The sequence below is a fragment of the Patella vulgata genome, chromosome 9 (assembly GCF_932274485.2).
Source record: "Patella vulgata chromosome 9, xgPatVulg1.2, whole genome shotgun sequence".
Taxonomy (NCBI): domain Eukaryota; kingdom Metazoa; phylum Mollusca; class Gastropoda; family Patellidae; genus Patella; species Patella vulgata.
This window is the reverse complement of record NC_065887.2, coordinates 10,581,666-10,598,829: the sequence shown is the minus strand read 5'-3', so window position 1 is coordinate 10,598,829 and position 17,164 is coordinate 10,581,666. Positions and strand designations below refer to the sequence as shown.

The 17,164-nt window shown below is 34.4% G+C and overlaps 1 protein-coding gene across 2 annotated transcripts in view; it reads right to left on the bottom strand.

Moving 5' to 3' along the window:
• Positions 1-7,246: 7,246 nt before the first annotated feature.
• The window catches only part of LOC126831940 (putative sodium-coupled neutral amino acid transporter 11), a 109,983-nt gene continuing 100,065 nt past the window's right edge, over positions 7,247-17,164 (bottom strand). For both annotated transcript variants that reach the window (XM_050562598.2, XM_050562597.2), the window contains exons 8-13: positions 15,999-16,078; positions 14,108-14,178; positions 12,445-12,606; positions 10,571-10,683; positions 9,410-9,547; positions 7,247-8,227 (exon numbers count right to left, since the gene is read on the bottom strand). In XM_050562598.2, coding sequence (XP_050418555.1) covers positions 7,943-8,227; positions 9,410-9,547; positions 10,571-10,683; positions 12,445-12,606; positions 14,108-14,178; positions 15,999-16,078 — 849 coding nt within the window. In that variant the 3' untranslated portion in view covers positions 7,247-7,942. The remainder of the gene's footprint in view (positions 8,228-9,409; positions 9,548-10,570; positions 10,684-12,444; positions 12,607-14,107; positions 14,179-15,998; positions 16,079-17,164) is intronic.

Below are 17,164 nucleotides of genomic sequence, written 5' to 3'. Positions count from 1 at the left end.
CATATGGTTCAATTTTATTTCCATAATTCGCTTGAGGAAACCGGAGGACCCGGAGAAAACCCACGAGGTGGGACAGACGACCCTACTCCTTGTCACGTAGTACCGGGGATTCAAAACCACGCCAGTTGACTCAATGACAGGCTTAATGATACAACGTGCACGTCCTAACCACTAAGCCATCCAACCCCCCCGTCTGGACAGGGGCGACGGCATAGTACATGCACATTTTAAAAGGTGCGCGTATAAAAATATATACAAATATGACCAACATTTTGGATTTTATTAAAATCGGCTGGATGTAGCCTCTAGAGGATCCACAAAACTAGCCAACGGACGTCTGGACAGAGGCGACGACATAATACATCCACATTTTTAAAAGTGGGCGTATAAAAATATATACAAACATGACCAACATTTTATAGAAAAATCTTTTATTTTGTATAACATTATATAATAATATACATTATTGAAAATTTGAAGTTTTAACAATACCAATAATATACACCAGTACACATAGATGACAACCTCAAGAAATGTCGGATAAATTGGTCCCAATAGGTCTAGAATATATCTATTGATAAATAAACAATAGCCCTACTACAATAAATAGGTAGGCTTCCATTTTTTAACGAGATCCTTGTTAAACCAAGAAAGACATATACATATTATCACAATCACTGAAGACTACATAACACGGACATCTTGAAAATTAAATCCTCTACATGGGAGAATAAATAAAGGGAGCCAATCTGATTAAAATACAGATTTATATTTCGTTTCATTTTTTTTATACTTTCGATGGCCTCTACTACATGAAGATCTGACCAGTTGTAGCGATAGGTCGCGTCAGAGGTCATACGAGCGGCTTTTGACGCTATAATGCCAGACATTTGATTAACCAATCAGCATTGATGTTACTAGTGGATTACCCACAGTTCGGTACAAAACACGCCTAAAACTCTCCGTAACAGACCGTTTCATTGGCTAATTCTTCACACCATCCAGAACACGTCAATGATAACAACTCTTCCAGGTTCTAGTGTAGTAAAGACAAGTAAAACGAAATTTTGAACTATAAAAAACGAAACGAAATAGGATCTGTGTTTTAATCAGATTGTAAAGGGAGTGTAGAAGCTCATTTTAACATGTGCCTTGATCTTCTTTAAAGCCGATAAAGGGTTTCTGACTTTGCAAAAATTCATAAAATAACTTATATTTCTCCAAATTTACCTTTAATTAAATAAATAAGATATACAGTATGATAAAAAAAAAACTTCTGGGGATGCTTGAAACATATATCACTTAGGTTTATGAATGAAAATTCCCATAAAAAAAAGAGATAAAAAGATGGGTTGTCTCAGCATGACATCTTGTGGTATTTCTGGGCTTCCATACATGTCTTATGTTTACATTCCGATATCACATTCTTTTATACCACCAGCTAGGCAACATGTACTACCGAGGACTAGAGTGAACCCAAATCAAACAACACATCTTACATCTTACAGCAAAACATTCTTTTATACCACCAGCTAGGCAACATGTACTACCGAGGACTAGAGTGAACCCAAATCAAACAACACATCTTACATCTTACAGCAAAACTACCAGAGTCTAATTACAAAAGTATACCAAAAATGGGAAAACATAGCACAATTTTTATACTACTTCCATTTACATGTATTTTAGAAAGCGAACATTAAAGTTTATTTACATGATATACGTAAATATTGAGCCCATTAGTTTCTATAAAGCACTTCTTATTATAATGTCTAGTTTTGAGTTCCAGAGAATGTTCACTAGATTTTAGAGACTGTTCTGATGGGGTTTTCTAAAAAATGAATTCCAGAGAATCTTCACTAGATTTTAGAGAATGGTCTGATGGGTGTTTTCTATAAATGAGTTCCAGAGAATGTTCACTGGATTCTAGAGAATGTTATGATGAGTGTTGTCTATAAATGAGTTATAGAGAGAGTTCACTAGTTTCTGTAACTTGAGTTCTAAAGAGAGTTCACTAGTTCTAGGGAGTGTTCACTGATTTCTATAACTTGAGTTCTAGAGAGTGTAGACATGTTTCTATAACTTGAGTTCTAGAGAGTGTTCACTAGTTTCTATATCTATAGTTCTAGAGAGTGTTCACTGGTTTCTAGAACTTGAGTTCTAGAGAATGCAGACAGGTTTCTATAACTTGAGTTCTAGAGAGTGTTCACTGGTTTCTATAACTGGAGTTCTAGAGTGTGTTCACTGGTTTTCAGAGAGAGTTATAGAGAGAACATTTGTATCTAAACTTCAGTTCTGGAGAGAGTTCAATAGTTTCTATAACTTTAGTTCTAGAAAGTGTTCACTAGTTTCTATATTTTAGTTCTAGAGAGTGTTCACTAGTTTCTATATTTTAGTTCTAGAGAGTGTTCACTAGTTTCTATATTTTAGTTCTAGAGAGTGTTCACTGGTTTCTATATTTTAGTTCTAGAGAGTGTTCACTAGTTTCAATATTTTAGTTCTAGAAAGTGTTCACTAGTTTCTATATTTTAGTTCTAGAAAGTGTTCACTAGTTTCTATATTTTAGTTCTAGAAAGTGTTCACTAGTTTCTATATTTTAGTTCTAGAGAGTGTTCACTAGTTTCTATATTTTAGTTCTAGAAAGTGTTCACTAGTTTCTATATTTTAGTTCTAGAGAGTGTTCACTAGTTTCTATATTTTAGTTCTAGAGAGTGTTCATGGCTCTACATGCCGTTTCTATGAATGAGTTTTAAAGAGTTATCCCAAGTTTCTAAAAATGTTGTTTTTGAGAATGTCTACTAATATTTATAAATGAGTTTGTAATCCATGGCTTATACATGTCATCACCATGGAAACTTATAATCACACATATAATATCACTATATACAATGAATTTTATATAAGGGACCGTCTCAAAATTTCAACAGCTGCGTCCAAACGAATAATCCGTTAAACTGGGCAGGTTAGTGGGTTGAACAACATCATAGATAGAAAATGATAAATTAAATATCGGTTCATTAACAGTTAATCATGAACTGAAATATGTCACCATTTCTTGGTGCGGACAGGCAGGTGGGTGGGTGGGGTCGAGATCTATCTGTGGGTTAAGACGTAATTGTTAGGACGTAATTTTTGGAATTTTGAGAAGCTCTCTAAATAAATGTACATGAATATATACAATATAATAATAAAATAAATACATAATTTCAATTATTACATCAAAAACCATCATACATGAAATCACTGCATCATGAATTAACTGTGAAATGAATAACTGAGCTAAATATTCAAAAGTACATTTAATTGTATTGATTTTACGCTGCCATCTTCTTACATGTGGAAAATACAGCAATAACAATTTCTTTTCATCAACGAAATGAAATTGGGTTTAACGTCCTACTGTTATACATCGATTTTCGAATTCCAACCGTAAAGGATTCTTTTTTGTGCACGCCAATGTGTACACAGAACCTCAGTTTTTTGTAATATATGAATGATTAGACACTGTTCCTTGTCAGGTCCTCCGTCCTACACTGTTCCTTGTCAGGTCCTCCGTCCTACACTGCTTGAAAATCCAGAGAACTTTCTCAGCCAATATCAAGAGTTTAACGTCCACTCGACGCAAACTAGGTCATTTCGGGACTAACATACGGTATACTTTTTTTATTTCAATAAATTCGAAACCACGCCAGTTGACTCAATGACAGGCTTTATGATACAGCACGCACATGCTAACCATTCGGCCATCCAACCCCCCTTCTTACTTACAGACCTACCCTGGCTCCCCCATTTTATTTTATGAACTACTGCATTCTTTATTCATCTATATTGTAAAATATATTCTTTTTATTATTAATACATAACAACAGAAATCTTTGCAGCAAAATATTATAATATTTTAAACTTCTGACATATTTGGGAATATTCTGATAAACTGAATTGCTTCCCTTTAATAGTCGTTCGGATGGCACAAAAAAAAAGAGGTACTGTGTACACATTGGCATGCATGTAAATTATCCCGTAGTGCAGCTGTCCGGGCAAAATTTTACTCATAGCACTCTGTATGACGTATGCCTCAGTCGTTGTTTGTGTTTCAGAGGAGAGCAAAAAAACGCTCCCTTCAATCAACGAATTGAAAAAATCGCTCCCCTCAAAAAACTCTCCCAGTTTTGATAAGAAGAGTGAATTAGAAATTAATAAGAGTGATCTGATATTAAGGAGGGTGGTTAGTTATGTGCATGGGAAATGATTCTAAGATCAATAACTGCATGTAATGGGGACATTCCTGGTTTCATAAATGATAATAAACCCCCAATGACTATGTAAAGGAGAGTGAATTGCCGTTTTAAGGGGAGGAAAAAAAAACTCCCCACAGTTGACATTCAGGTGCGCGGCAGGTGCTTGAGAACGATTGCTCGCCTTAAAGAACAATGACTGATGCCTGCCCTTGACTTCTCATTAGTCTGATCAGTGTAGAATAGTAGGACGTTAAATCAAATTTCATTTTGCTTCCCTTTAATTTTCAACATTTTCAATTCTAAAGTCCACAATCATCACATGAACATCATGTGTGTAAAAATTTCATGTTTAACAGTAATAAATTGATGTAATGAAGTAGACTTTGTACTTTGATTCTTAATGACATAAATTAAGTAAATATCGTGTCATAAATAAATTGATCACAGATCTATTTTATCAAAATTTGATGACTTCAGTATAAACTTGAGATTAATAAATTATTTTGTTGATATTAGGCATCGCACTTCACCGAAGAAGTCTAAAGATAAATTGCAACTGGTGAAGAATAGAGAGAAAATTTAAATCCTTTAAAATAGCTTTTAAGTTATTGTTCATGATTTTAGGAAATGGTAGGTTATAATAGTCACCACTGGAACATAAAAATTTCAAATTAAAAATTTAAGTGATCATGAACAAGGACATCTTAATATAAAATATATTACTACAGAACAACATGAAAAGAAAGATTGAGAAACTATAGTATTTTAAACATATAATTATATAAGAATATATAACATATAAACAGCTTTTAGAATACCACTGAAAAAAAACATTGTGACAAAATGTCCTGGATGAAAACCATCAGTCAAAAAAGCTTTTGATTTTTTTATGGTTATCATTTAAATCAAAAGAATTATATCAATGGCTACAGTCCAGCATTTGACTGTCTTAATATTCTAGATTCAAATTTCTTATATAGTTCAATCATATGTAAAAGAAATTAGAAAAGACAATTGGATGTTGACGAAATGGTATGTGTCATAGTCCCTGATTTATAAAAATACACATTTTTGACAGGCCAAATAATCACTAAAGAATATAAATCAATTTAAACAATAAAAAGCACATTTTGTAAGAGAAATATCAAAGCATTCTTTAACATTAAAGAAGCAGGCTATAGGTTTATATGAGCAAATAATTATTGATCCACAGTTAATATATTTACGTCACCAACAAAGTAGGATCAAAATGTTTAGTATAATAACAGAGGGATCTTTTAAAGACACTTGCTTCGTCTTTTTTAAATTTACCAAATCCTTACAATTACAAGGAAAACATTAAATGGGTATGTACACATTATGTACATGTATTACAGGTTTTTCATAAACTACTTATTCTTAAATTCATATTAAAGGGAATAAGATTCCATAGGGGGAAATGCTCAAAAAGATATAGTAAGCAATCTAGCAATGCCTCAAGAGACTCACAAGAAATATTGCATGCTCTGAAAATCCAGCAAGAAGTTATTTTCATTGCATTAGCGATTTATTAGCAGTTTTAAATGCTCTGAAGTGCTTCAAGCAAAATCACACACAATATAATCTCCAATGCATTGAAGATCTTCAATACTCTGAATAAATATTGCATGCTCTGAAAACCTAGCAAAAAGTTTTCATTGCATTAAAGATTCATTAGCAGTTTTAAATGCTCTGAAGTGCATCAAGCAAAATCACACAAAATAAGATCCCCAATACTCTGAAGACACCCCCACTCACCCCAACACTCCCCTGGGAATCTGAAGATATTGTGTGCTTGCTCACATCTTCAGAGCTCTTTCTTCCAATATCTGAGTTTACATTAGCTACATTCAAAGTTAAATAAGTTGAAAGGACTAAAGACGAATCAGTTTAACGATTTTTGTCAAGGTAGTTATTGGTTGTTCTAGAAGTTTGATTTTAATGCATCAAATTAAAGAAATCGCACTTCATACTTTTATTATTAATGACTCTTACTATTTCTAGTTTTCATAATCATCCATACCTTTTTTTTTCACATTTCACATCTATTTTATTTATTTCTAATCTAACTGATTTACTCATCAGTTGGCCCTAGTTACCAACAGGCCCGTAGCTAGTTACAGCCCTGGTTACCAAAGTACTAGTATGCACGGTATTTCACCACATTAAACAAACTTGCACATATAAATTATACATAGTACTGTAATGTTCTGGCCCCATACTTAAGTTAACTAAGTTAACAATTTACTCAAAATTGTTCAATAAATCAAGTTTATAACTGGTCACTGTTTCACTAAACATTCTCAGGCATAAGGTAAGAATTTATTCAAAATTGTTTGCCTTAATTCAACTAATATATAGTCACAACAAAACACATACTTAAAGAACATAATATATAGTCCTTTATAAAAACTTTTCTTGTTTTAATATATCAAATACATCAATAAGAAACTAAGTTCAAAGTTTTGTGTTTCTGGATCAAAGATATTTCTCATACACAATAATTGAAAGTTGAGTAAATTCTTCACTTAAATCTGAGAATGCTTTGTAAACTCAGGGCCTGGTCACAAGAAACAAATCATGACTAAAGTTTAAGTCCAACTGAGAAGAATACCACAGATAACACTACTATGTGATATCAGCTCTGTGTGTCATTGTGGAACATCTACATGCAATTTGTTCTATAGTTTAATCCGGCCATCAGTGGTGGACTGGGTCTGAAAATATTGGTTGCCAGGAGACAAAGCGGGCCCACCCACCAATACAATTCTATCATTTAATTTTTAAAATGAATAAATTAAATTTTCAAAAAATATGTAAGTGGAAACAAGAAAATGTACTTAGAATTTTCATGCTAATAATTATTTTCTAATATTTATATATTTTTTGATAATTTATATTTTAAATATATTGTCTAATGTCTAAGGGTGCCCAGTTCCTCAGGGGCCTACTTGCCATTGGGGAAACTGACAATTTGGCCAGTCCGTCACTGCAGGCCATTATTGTTTCCACACATTTTACAATTTATCAGGTTTCAGCTGCTTTTCAGCAGATGCAGAGGTTGCATATTTCATGATATTTGTTTGCTGCTAGCTAGCAATAAACAGCACATGAATTGAAATACAACCTTGATGTTTGAAGGGTTTTGTTTTGGAGACAATAAACAATATGATATGTTGATTAGAATATTCATAAATTAAACGTAGAAAAAAGAATATCAATTCTTTAGCACTCGGAGAAAATTTGAGAAAATGTCCCAATCTACTGTTCCTTAGACTGATTCAAACTGCCTTAGTTATTTAAATATTTCTATGTATTGGAGGTCCGTGTATTAGCTCTTGAGTTTTTCATGTGACTTAGTCGTCTTGGGCCAGTCTAAAGAGCACTAGTTACCTTCGGTTTCGGGCGTTCCAAGTCCTAAAGGATTAATGAAAACTAGTTCCAACTATAAAATAATGTTGTTAAAATTTCTTAATCTATATGTTCAATTCAAATTCATTTTTCAAACACTGACCTGCAATATAACTTTAAAATTTACATCACAAATAAATGCAATGACGACAAACACAAAATGAAATAAAATGAAGACTTTGATTTGTATGAGCAAAAATATGATGACAGAGTTACAATATATTATACAAATATGTTTCTGTTCATGTTGTGATCATAGCTAGTGACGTCTGCCATCACACAATGGGAGAAGTCATTGTTGTAGTCGAGAACGATCCATTCATGAAAACTGACTGGTTGTTTTTTGCAAGACAATATGGCATCTCTCTGCCATGACTACAGCCTTCTCCACTGGCTGCGTTAATAATGGCTAAAATGGAACCGACAATAGCTACGAGAATACCAAACGTGGCTGTAAGGATTGGTCCAATGTTTCCTCTGGAGAAGAGAGCCTCTTGACGTAGTCTCATGACACATAATGATGGAATGATGTAAGCTAATGGCGCCGCTGCTAAAACACCCTATAAATAAAAATTACATTTACCATAAATACAAACGGTTGTCATTTCAGACCTGTGAATGAACTATCATTCATCTAGATTAATTTCTGTGACCTTTCAGAAATTTGACACATGGAAATGAGTGTTGAAACAATTTGAAAATATCTGTGCGATACCCCCAACCATTCACCAGTACCTTAACCACAAAACACATGGATAAACCTTTACAATAAAAGATTAAGCTCCCTTTACACTCAACATTGATCATAGATAACTGTTTGAAAACCGAAGAGAGAGAGAGAGTTCACCTCCACACAACACAAACTAGGTCATTTCGGGACTAACATATTGTTCAATTTTATTTCAATAATTTGCTTGCGCATAGGGGTCTTTAGCAGTGGGAGGGAACCAGAGCACATGGAAAAAACCCACAAGGTTGAACAGGCGACCCTTCTCCTTGTCACGTACAACCAGGGAATTGATTCAATGACAGACCTTATGATTCAACGCGCACTCGCTAACCATTCAGCCATCCAACCCCCCTAATAAAAGTTAGATCAACACAATTTATCACTTTATTCAGGGTTGTTGTAGTTCTTCTTAGTGTTTAACATTCGTTTCCACCGAAGGTGAAATCGCAGACAAGTCTTATTTTTTTATTTTCATTATCTCAGCGCACGCACAGGGGTCTTTCTTGTGGGAGGAAATCGGAGTACCCGGTGTAAACCTACGAGGTTGAGAAGGCGTCCCTATTTCCAAGCCACATACGCTCACACCAGGGATCAAAACCACAGCCAGCAAGCTAGAGGTCGAAGCACAACACTCTAGACCACTAGGCCATCTCAACCCCCCTTAATTCAGGGCTAAATCATACAGTATTATGGTATATCACAAGGATCCTGTGTTTACCATTTACATATGAAGAAAAAAAGGTGAAAAACATTCTAGAATCTAAACACAGATATTCTAGACAGTAAGAGTAGTTTCTCACCTTTTTTTTTATTAAGGTTTTTATTTTTCAAAATTCAAATATTTTTCATGTATATTATTGTTTTTATTTTTCAAAATTCAAATATTTTTCATGTATATTTAGCCAGGTGTGCCGCTATTTTTTTATGTGTTCCACGGTGTGCTGTTGGCAAAAAAATGTTGAGAACCACTGCCTTAATGTATGAATCTTAATTTAAATATTTGTTTACTTACGTTAAATTCTAGAACGATACCGAGACAGTCTGTAGACATAGATACAGCTGCCGTCAAAAATACTATAATCAATGTGACTGTCATGTGACGCCAAAATGGAGTCGGGGGATTTGAGGGGAATACAGCATTTTCTATAACCTAAAATATTAAATAAAAACAGAACATTTAATTTGAAGGATATTGTTTTGTTTGTGTTTCTGCACCAACTGTACGTGCTAATGAAGACTGATATACACCTGTAGAAATGAAATGAAGTTTAAAGGACTATATTGGTGCCAGTCGTTATCACATCTGTGATAGAACTTGTTAAACACGTTCCCAATATTATTTTATCACAGAGTTCATTGCTACGACAGGTGTGTAATAAATGCTTCAACAAACGGAAGTGACGAACGCAAGAGGAAAACACGAGTTATCCCTCTATATAACTGATTGAAGTGACGAGTGATAACAGTTACATGGGCGAATTTCTGCTCACTAATAATTCCTTCGAAGACCAAAAGTTGTTATATGAGTATATCTGACAATTCAAAAAAGTAATTGAATGTCACTAGATAAGAGAACATGAGAAAAATAGAAACAGTCCGTATATTCACGTGTGTTTATTCATTCTATACTTATAAAAACATGGTAATGCACAGACTTTTTCTATTTTTCTTTCATGTTCTCTTATCTATTACGCATCTATCGTAACAATGATCTCAGTGATAAAATAATTTGGAACGTGTTTAACCAGTTCTATCACATATGTGATAATGACTGGCACCAATATTGTCCTAGTGTTCGGCACCAACTGTACGTGCTAATGATCATTGATATACACCTGTAGAAATGAAATGGGGGTTAAGGTCTTACTGTTGTGCACCAACTGGGCTATTGAAGACAGGTACACCATGAGGGAAATTTTGGCTGGACACAGGGGTGGATACAGAGGGGATGTTTGGAAGGTTCCCCCCACCCCCTTCTCAGCTACATAAAGCAATTTGTAAAATAACACTTGTCTCAGGAACATGGCAAACACCCTCCTGCAAAAATTTCGGATCCGCCCCTGGGACAGTGGATTTAATATCCATTTTATAAACAAAATAGTCATGGAATATCAATTTGAAAAATTAATGAAAAAACATAAACATAATATAGTATATTCAAGTATATATTTACCTCTCTGGTTACAAAACATTCTACAGGATATGTTAACATGATAGTTATAGAGAAGGCTAAACGTACAATATTCATCAAAGTATCATTATGACAATAATTCTCCATTAAATCACCTGTAATTATAAAATACATCAATTACACTCATATTCTTTTACAGTGACTAGAAAATAAATCAGTTTAATTCATATTCTTTTACAATAAGACTTCATTAATTTATCTGGGACTAGAAAAAAAATCAGTTTCATTCATATTCTGTTACAATAAATCTCCATTAAATCATCTTAAAATACAGATGTGACGTCATCCTTTGATGTTGGCGTACCATTATTTCAAATAATGGTACAGGCAATGTGCCAAGCGTACATTATTTATACTAGTTAATAATTTTGGACCCATGTGACGTATTCCATTGCAAAGCATGTGCAAGTGTCTCTATTTTAAATTGTTTAATGGTCTCGAGCTTATAAGACATTGAATAATATATTGAAACAACAACTCGGAAGTAACGTCCCTTGTGTTATTTCAATATATTACTTAATGTTTCGCTCTCGACCATTAAACCACACTTAAAAGTCATGAGCAATAAGAATCACTTGCAAACTACAATATTGTAAACAATTCATCTCTAATCAGAATAAGAGTCCCAAAATGGTTCAATTCCGTTCAGTACTGTATTTACAAATTTCATGCAATAAGCCCACAGCCATTTTGTTGCCCATGAAAATTTAATGATAGGCCATTTTAAATCTGATTGAATCCAACAAGCAGGGAAATAATCTGGCTTTTGATTTGTTTTCTTCATTATCAAATGTTATTCAATAGGTGTAAATATCAGCATGGATTAAGCCGTGAGAAATTTGATATTTTAGAGACAAATGCCAAAGGCACATCGTTACAGCTATCATACATCTTTACAGGATCTATCACATTAACTTTGGTTAACTATCACTATAATAGGATTTGCTATTTCACGGTTTTTGATTATACGGTTAAAGAGGAACCCTCACATTAACTAACATTAGAAATGTTACATTAAAATTTATAAATTATACAGCATTATTTTACAGGTTTTTATTGAATGGTAATACACTCAAGCAATAGATGTTGCTCGTGGCAGTAGGTCAATGTTTCAAATTTTTGATAAATTGTTAAAATAGGTTCTATAAACAGGCAGATGTTACCACATGTTAGACAGATATAAACAGACAGATACAAACAGACAGATGTTATGTGTTGGACAGATATAAACAGACAGACATTATGTGTTAGACAGATATAAACAGACAGATGTTATACGTTGGACAGATATAAACAGACAGATGTTATCATGTGTTAGATATAAACAGACAGATTTTATACTTTGGACAGATGTAAACAGACAGATGTTATGTGTTGGACAGATATAAAAAAAGAAGATGTTATATGTTGGACAGATATAAACAGACAGATGTTATGCGTTGGACAGATATAAACAGACAGAGATGTTATATGTTGGACAGATATAAACAGACAGACGTTATGTGTTAGACAGATACAAACAGAGAGATCTTATCATGTGCTTGAGAGAAATGGGGTTTAACATCCACTCGACACAAACTAAGTTATTTCAGGACTAGCATAGAGGGTTCAATTTTGTTTACAATTTTATCAAATAATTCTCTTGTTAGTCAAGCTCTTTAGCAGTAGGAGGGCCCCGAGAAAACCTCCATGTTGGACAGGCGACCATACACCTTGTCACATACAAGCTGGGAATCAAAACCACACCACTTAACTCAATGACAGGACTCAATCATCTAACACACGTGCCTAAGACCAATTGGCCACCATCTCCCGACCCACCTCCTGTTGGACTGATATAAAAAGATTAATCTTACCTTGTGTAAGACCAGTAAATGATACATAGCCAATCACACCTAGTATAACACACATAACAGCAGCGAACATAATACTGCCATGGGTAACGATATGCCAGCGTTTTGGTGTAGGATTATCCAGTGATTGGTATATAAGGAATGTATTATGATGGCACATGTAGGCTGAAATATTAAACAAAACAAAATCGTATTAAAGATGCATTATGTAAGAGCTAATTCTACGCACTGCAGGTCTTTATTTTGGCTTCAAATGTTATGTAAACTATCATTTAAAATGTATTTACATGGCAAGCCCATAATCAACACTCTAGGCCATGGATGGCTCTGATTTTAAGTAGATTGTATGCCGTCTATGACTTGCCATGTTTTTATTTTGCAAAATTCAAATATTTGTCATATATATTTAGCCAAGGTGGTGCCGTTGGCCAAAAAAGGTTGAGAACCACTGATCTATACACAACATATTCCTAAATAACATATCAAAGGTACAGAAATACACTCTAACATAGTCCCTTTTGAACACAAGACCGGGACGCTTACGACTAGCCCCCTTGATCCATTCACCTAATCTGATATGTACGTTTGTTTGTGATTTTTGCATATTGTATCTTGTCCGTAAATTTGTCTTGTGTAATTGTTTGTGTGTGGTGCTGTCCCCCTGCAATCTCTAATAGAACAAAACAGCTAATTTAATAAATATCATTATTTCTTCTTTAAGTGGCATTGAGTAATTGAACAGTAACAGACTAACACTATTCATGGAATAACAATTACTGATTTATTAACATGCAACAAGCAAATCATTTACTTGATAAAGACGAGTAATTGAACAGTAACAGACTAACACTATTCATGGAATAACAATTACTGATTTATTAACATGCAACAAGCAAATCATTTACTTGATAAAGACGAGTAATTGAACAGTAACAGACTAACACTATTTATGGAATAACAATTACTGATTTATTAACATGCAACGCTTCGACCATGATACTCTCGTCTTTATCAAGCAATCATCGAAACTTTGCACGTTAATAAACCAGTAATTGGTATTCCATATCCAGTGTTAGTGTGAATGACATTATTTTAAAGCAGCTAAGTCTCTAACTCAATATCATCCAAAATCTTCGACATTGAAAACACAAATTATTTGTCAATTTAAATCAACATTGATGGTGTGATCTTACTGGGAAAAGGTGGGCTTCTGATATCCAATATTTAAGACAAAATAAACATTTTACCATTGGTACACGAATCGTGTACCATAATGCGTTTCAGTGCCATTTGTAATAAGGGACTCAAAAAACGAGGCTAGGTATATTTCACCAGTCATGTCAGACGGTTACCCCATATTCTTATCTGTTGAGCATTCGCAATAAATACTATCGGTGTAAAGTGGAATTACCAGACACTAGAGATTGCCATTTGATTGAGACTTCTGGCGTATTTCGCCGAACATAACCGATTAGAAATTAGAGTAGAAACAGAAACGATTGAATGTAAATCAGTTTATATACATTCATATTACATTATTATATGCGTAGCGACCCATTTGTGTCAATTTCTAGGTCCCAAATATTAGCGATTTAGCCCCTTTAAATGTACTTTTATCTTTATGTAACATAGGTCTTACATCGACCTAAAGATAACAAACACTCACCGAATGCTAAGATAGCAATAGCTTGAGTGACATTGTAATTACCAAACTGCCAGGCATTTGGAGTGGCAGGTCTGAAAACACAAGACAAGTAATTTGTATAATACATATATTATATTCTTTAACATGGCAACAATATAAATCTTTTATATAATCAACATGTCTATTCTTAGGTCACATCAAAATTGATTTTCTGTGCCTCAGAGTCTAGAATAGGCTAGATGAATACAATAGGCACTTGAATCACATGAAAGATGTTTTGTTTCAAAAGTTAAAGTTAACAATAATGCCCTTTTGAAAACTTGTGCAAATATTTCGCAAACATCCTTAAGGATTTAGAATTCGTATTTTGAGAGATAGAGAGAGAGAGAGAGGAGAGAGAGAGAGGGTTTTAGGTCCATTGGGCACAGAGTAGGTCATTTCGGGACTAACACATGGTTCAATTTTATTTCAATAATTCACTTGCGTGTAAGGGTCTTTAGCAGTGGGAGGAAACCTGAGGTCCCGGAAAAAACCCACGAGGTTGGACTAATGACCCTACTCCTTGTCACGTACAACAGGGAAATCGAAAACACACCAGTTGACTCAACGACAGACCGTATGATAGAGGACACGTGCTAACCATTCGCCATCCAACCCCCGAGAGAAATGGGGGTTAACGTCTACTTTGCACAGACTAGGTCATATGCTTCAATATCATTTCAAATGAATAAAATAGCCATTTGTATCTTGTGAAAGATGTCTTGTTTAAAATTTCAAAGCTTAAAAATTTGGAACTTAAAACTTTTGAACAGCACAACAAACCACTCATTGGTTTTTAAATTAAAATGTGTCTCTTTTTCCTGAAAAACTAATTAAGAAGCAAAATTATTATAATTGTTCCCAAAGAACAGAAAAATAAATTTGTGTGGCCTTGGTTCTTAGATATGAATTAAATGTGATCGGGGAATTTGGTATGGATGGTAAGTTTGGTAGGTTTGAATATTGTAGGGATGAGGATTATGTAGGGGTGGTATTTTATACTGGTAGGCCTTATGTAGGGGTGAGATTTTATACTGGTAGGCCTTATGTAGGGGGGGGGATTTATACTGGTAGGCATTATGTGGGGGGTGGGATTCTATACTGGTAGGCTTTATGTAGGGGTGGGATTTTATATTGGTAGGCCTTATGTGGGGGGTGGGATTCTATACTGGTAGGTCTTATGTAGGTGTGGGATTTGATACTGGTAGGCCTTATGTAGGGGTGAGATTTTATACTGGTAGGCCTTATGTAGGGATGGGATTTTATATTGGTAGGCCTTATGTAGGGGTGGGATTTTATAATGGTAGGCCTTATGTAGGGGTGGGATTTTATAATGGTAGGCCTTATGTAGGGGTGAGATTTTATACTGGTAGGCCTTATGTAGGTGTGGGATTTTATACTGGTAGGCCTTATAGGGACGGGATATTATAATGGTTGGGTTATGTATTATAATAGTGGGCTTACATATGTGTAGGATTTTCCACTGATCAAGTTAGGGATTATGTATAGGCCTAGTTGATATTTTGCCCTGATGGGATTACGTATAGTTGATATTTTGCCCTGATGGGATTATGTATAGTTGATATTTTGACCTGATGGGATAATGTATAGTTGATATTTTGCCCTGATGGGATTATGTATAGTTGATATTTTGACCTGATGGGATTATGTATAGTTGATATTTTGACCTGATGGGATTAAGATCTGTCAGGATGTTATATGATCGGGGGCTTTGAACTAGTTGGGATTTTATCTTGAATGATGTACGGTTGAACTTTTGTACTGTTGGGGTGGGATTACAGTTGGTTGTCATTTTGTACTTTTAAGGATAGAAACTAAACTTAAATTGGTACTAAAAATAAATAGTACTTACATATCTTTGGCAAAAGTAGCTAATCGAACTGTTATACCCACTAATATGAAAAATATCAGCAGTATGGATAACAACGCCCACTGAAACAATAAATTAAACGTTGGTTATTTATTATTGATCACAAACGGAAATATGTCAACATTATCCTACTCCATTGGCACCGATGGGCAGGTGATTTATTTGAAATCGATCAAACGGTTAATCATTTCGATGGCCTACACTACATATGTAGATCTAACAAGTTATAGTGGGAGTTCACTTCTATTACGTCAGGTACCAAGCAATCGACATTTGACCCGATTACGTCAGTCATTCGATTAACCAATTATCGACCGCCATATATTTTTTATCTACTTTTGCTTTGTTTTGATTTCTATTGCCGCTAATGTCTACCCACAGTTCCGCACAAAAAAGGTCAACCGCTCGATTCGACAGACCATTTGATTGGCTGAACCCTCATTTCAAGCAGAACACAAGTTAAATAACAATGCTTCCAGATCCAAGTGTAGTAAAGACAAGTAAAATCGAAACGAAATTGGATCTGTGTTTTAATCAGATTGTAAGTGTGATAAAAAATTATTCAAATTACATGAAAGAAAGAAAGAAATGGGGTTTAACGTCCTCTTGACACAAACTAGGTGTCAATGACTCAATGACAGACCTTGTGATTTCATGCGCATGTGTTAAACCACTAGACCATGAACCCAACCCCGCTAAATTACATGAAATAAACGTGTATGTGTGGCTATTTCTCCGTAATTCACATGTAGACTTATTGTTTATATAATCCTCAGATTATGCTACAAATTCTACCAGACATCCCATAATGATCTAAATTAATGTCACATTTTAACAGTAATGCGTTTTTGAAAACTTAAGGATTTAGAATTCATATGTCTATATATAGAGAGAAATGGGGATGAACGTCTAATTTACACACACTAGGTCATATGGTTCAATTTTATTTCAATAACTAGCGACTGACTTGGTGTAGTACGGGTATAGTCATGAACTGGAAGTGGTAGTCCATCACCACCAGAGCTATGTTACTTCCTGGTTCGAGCTTCCCAAATACACCAAATTTCAGCCTCTGGACAGACCTAGTGTAGCTGCCAACCCTGAACAGACAGACGGGCAAACAAACAAACAAACAAACAAACAACAGT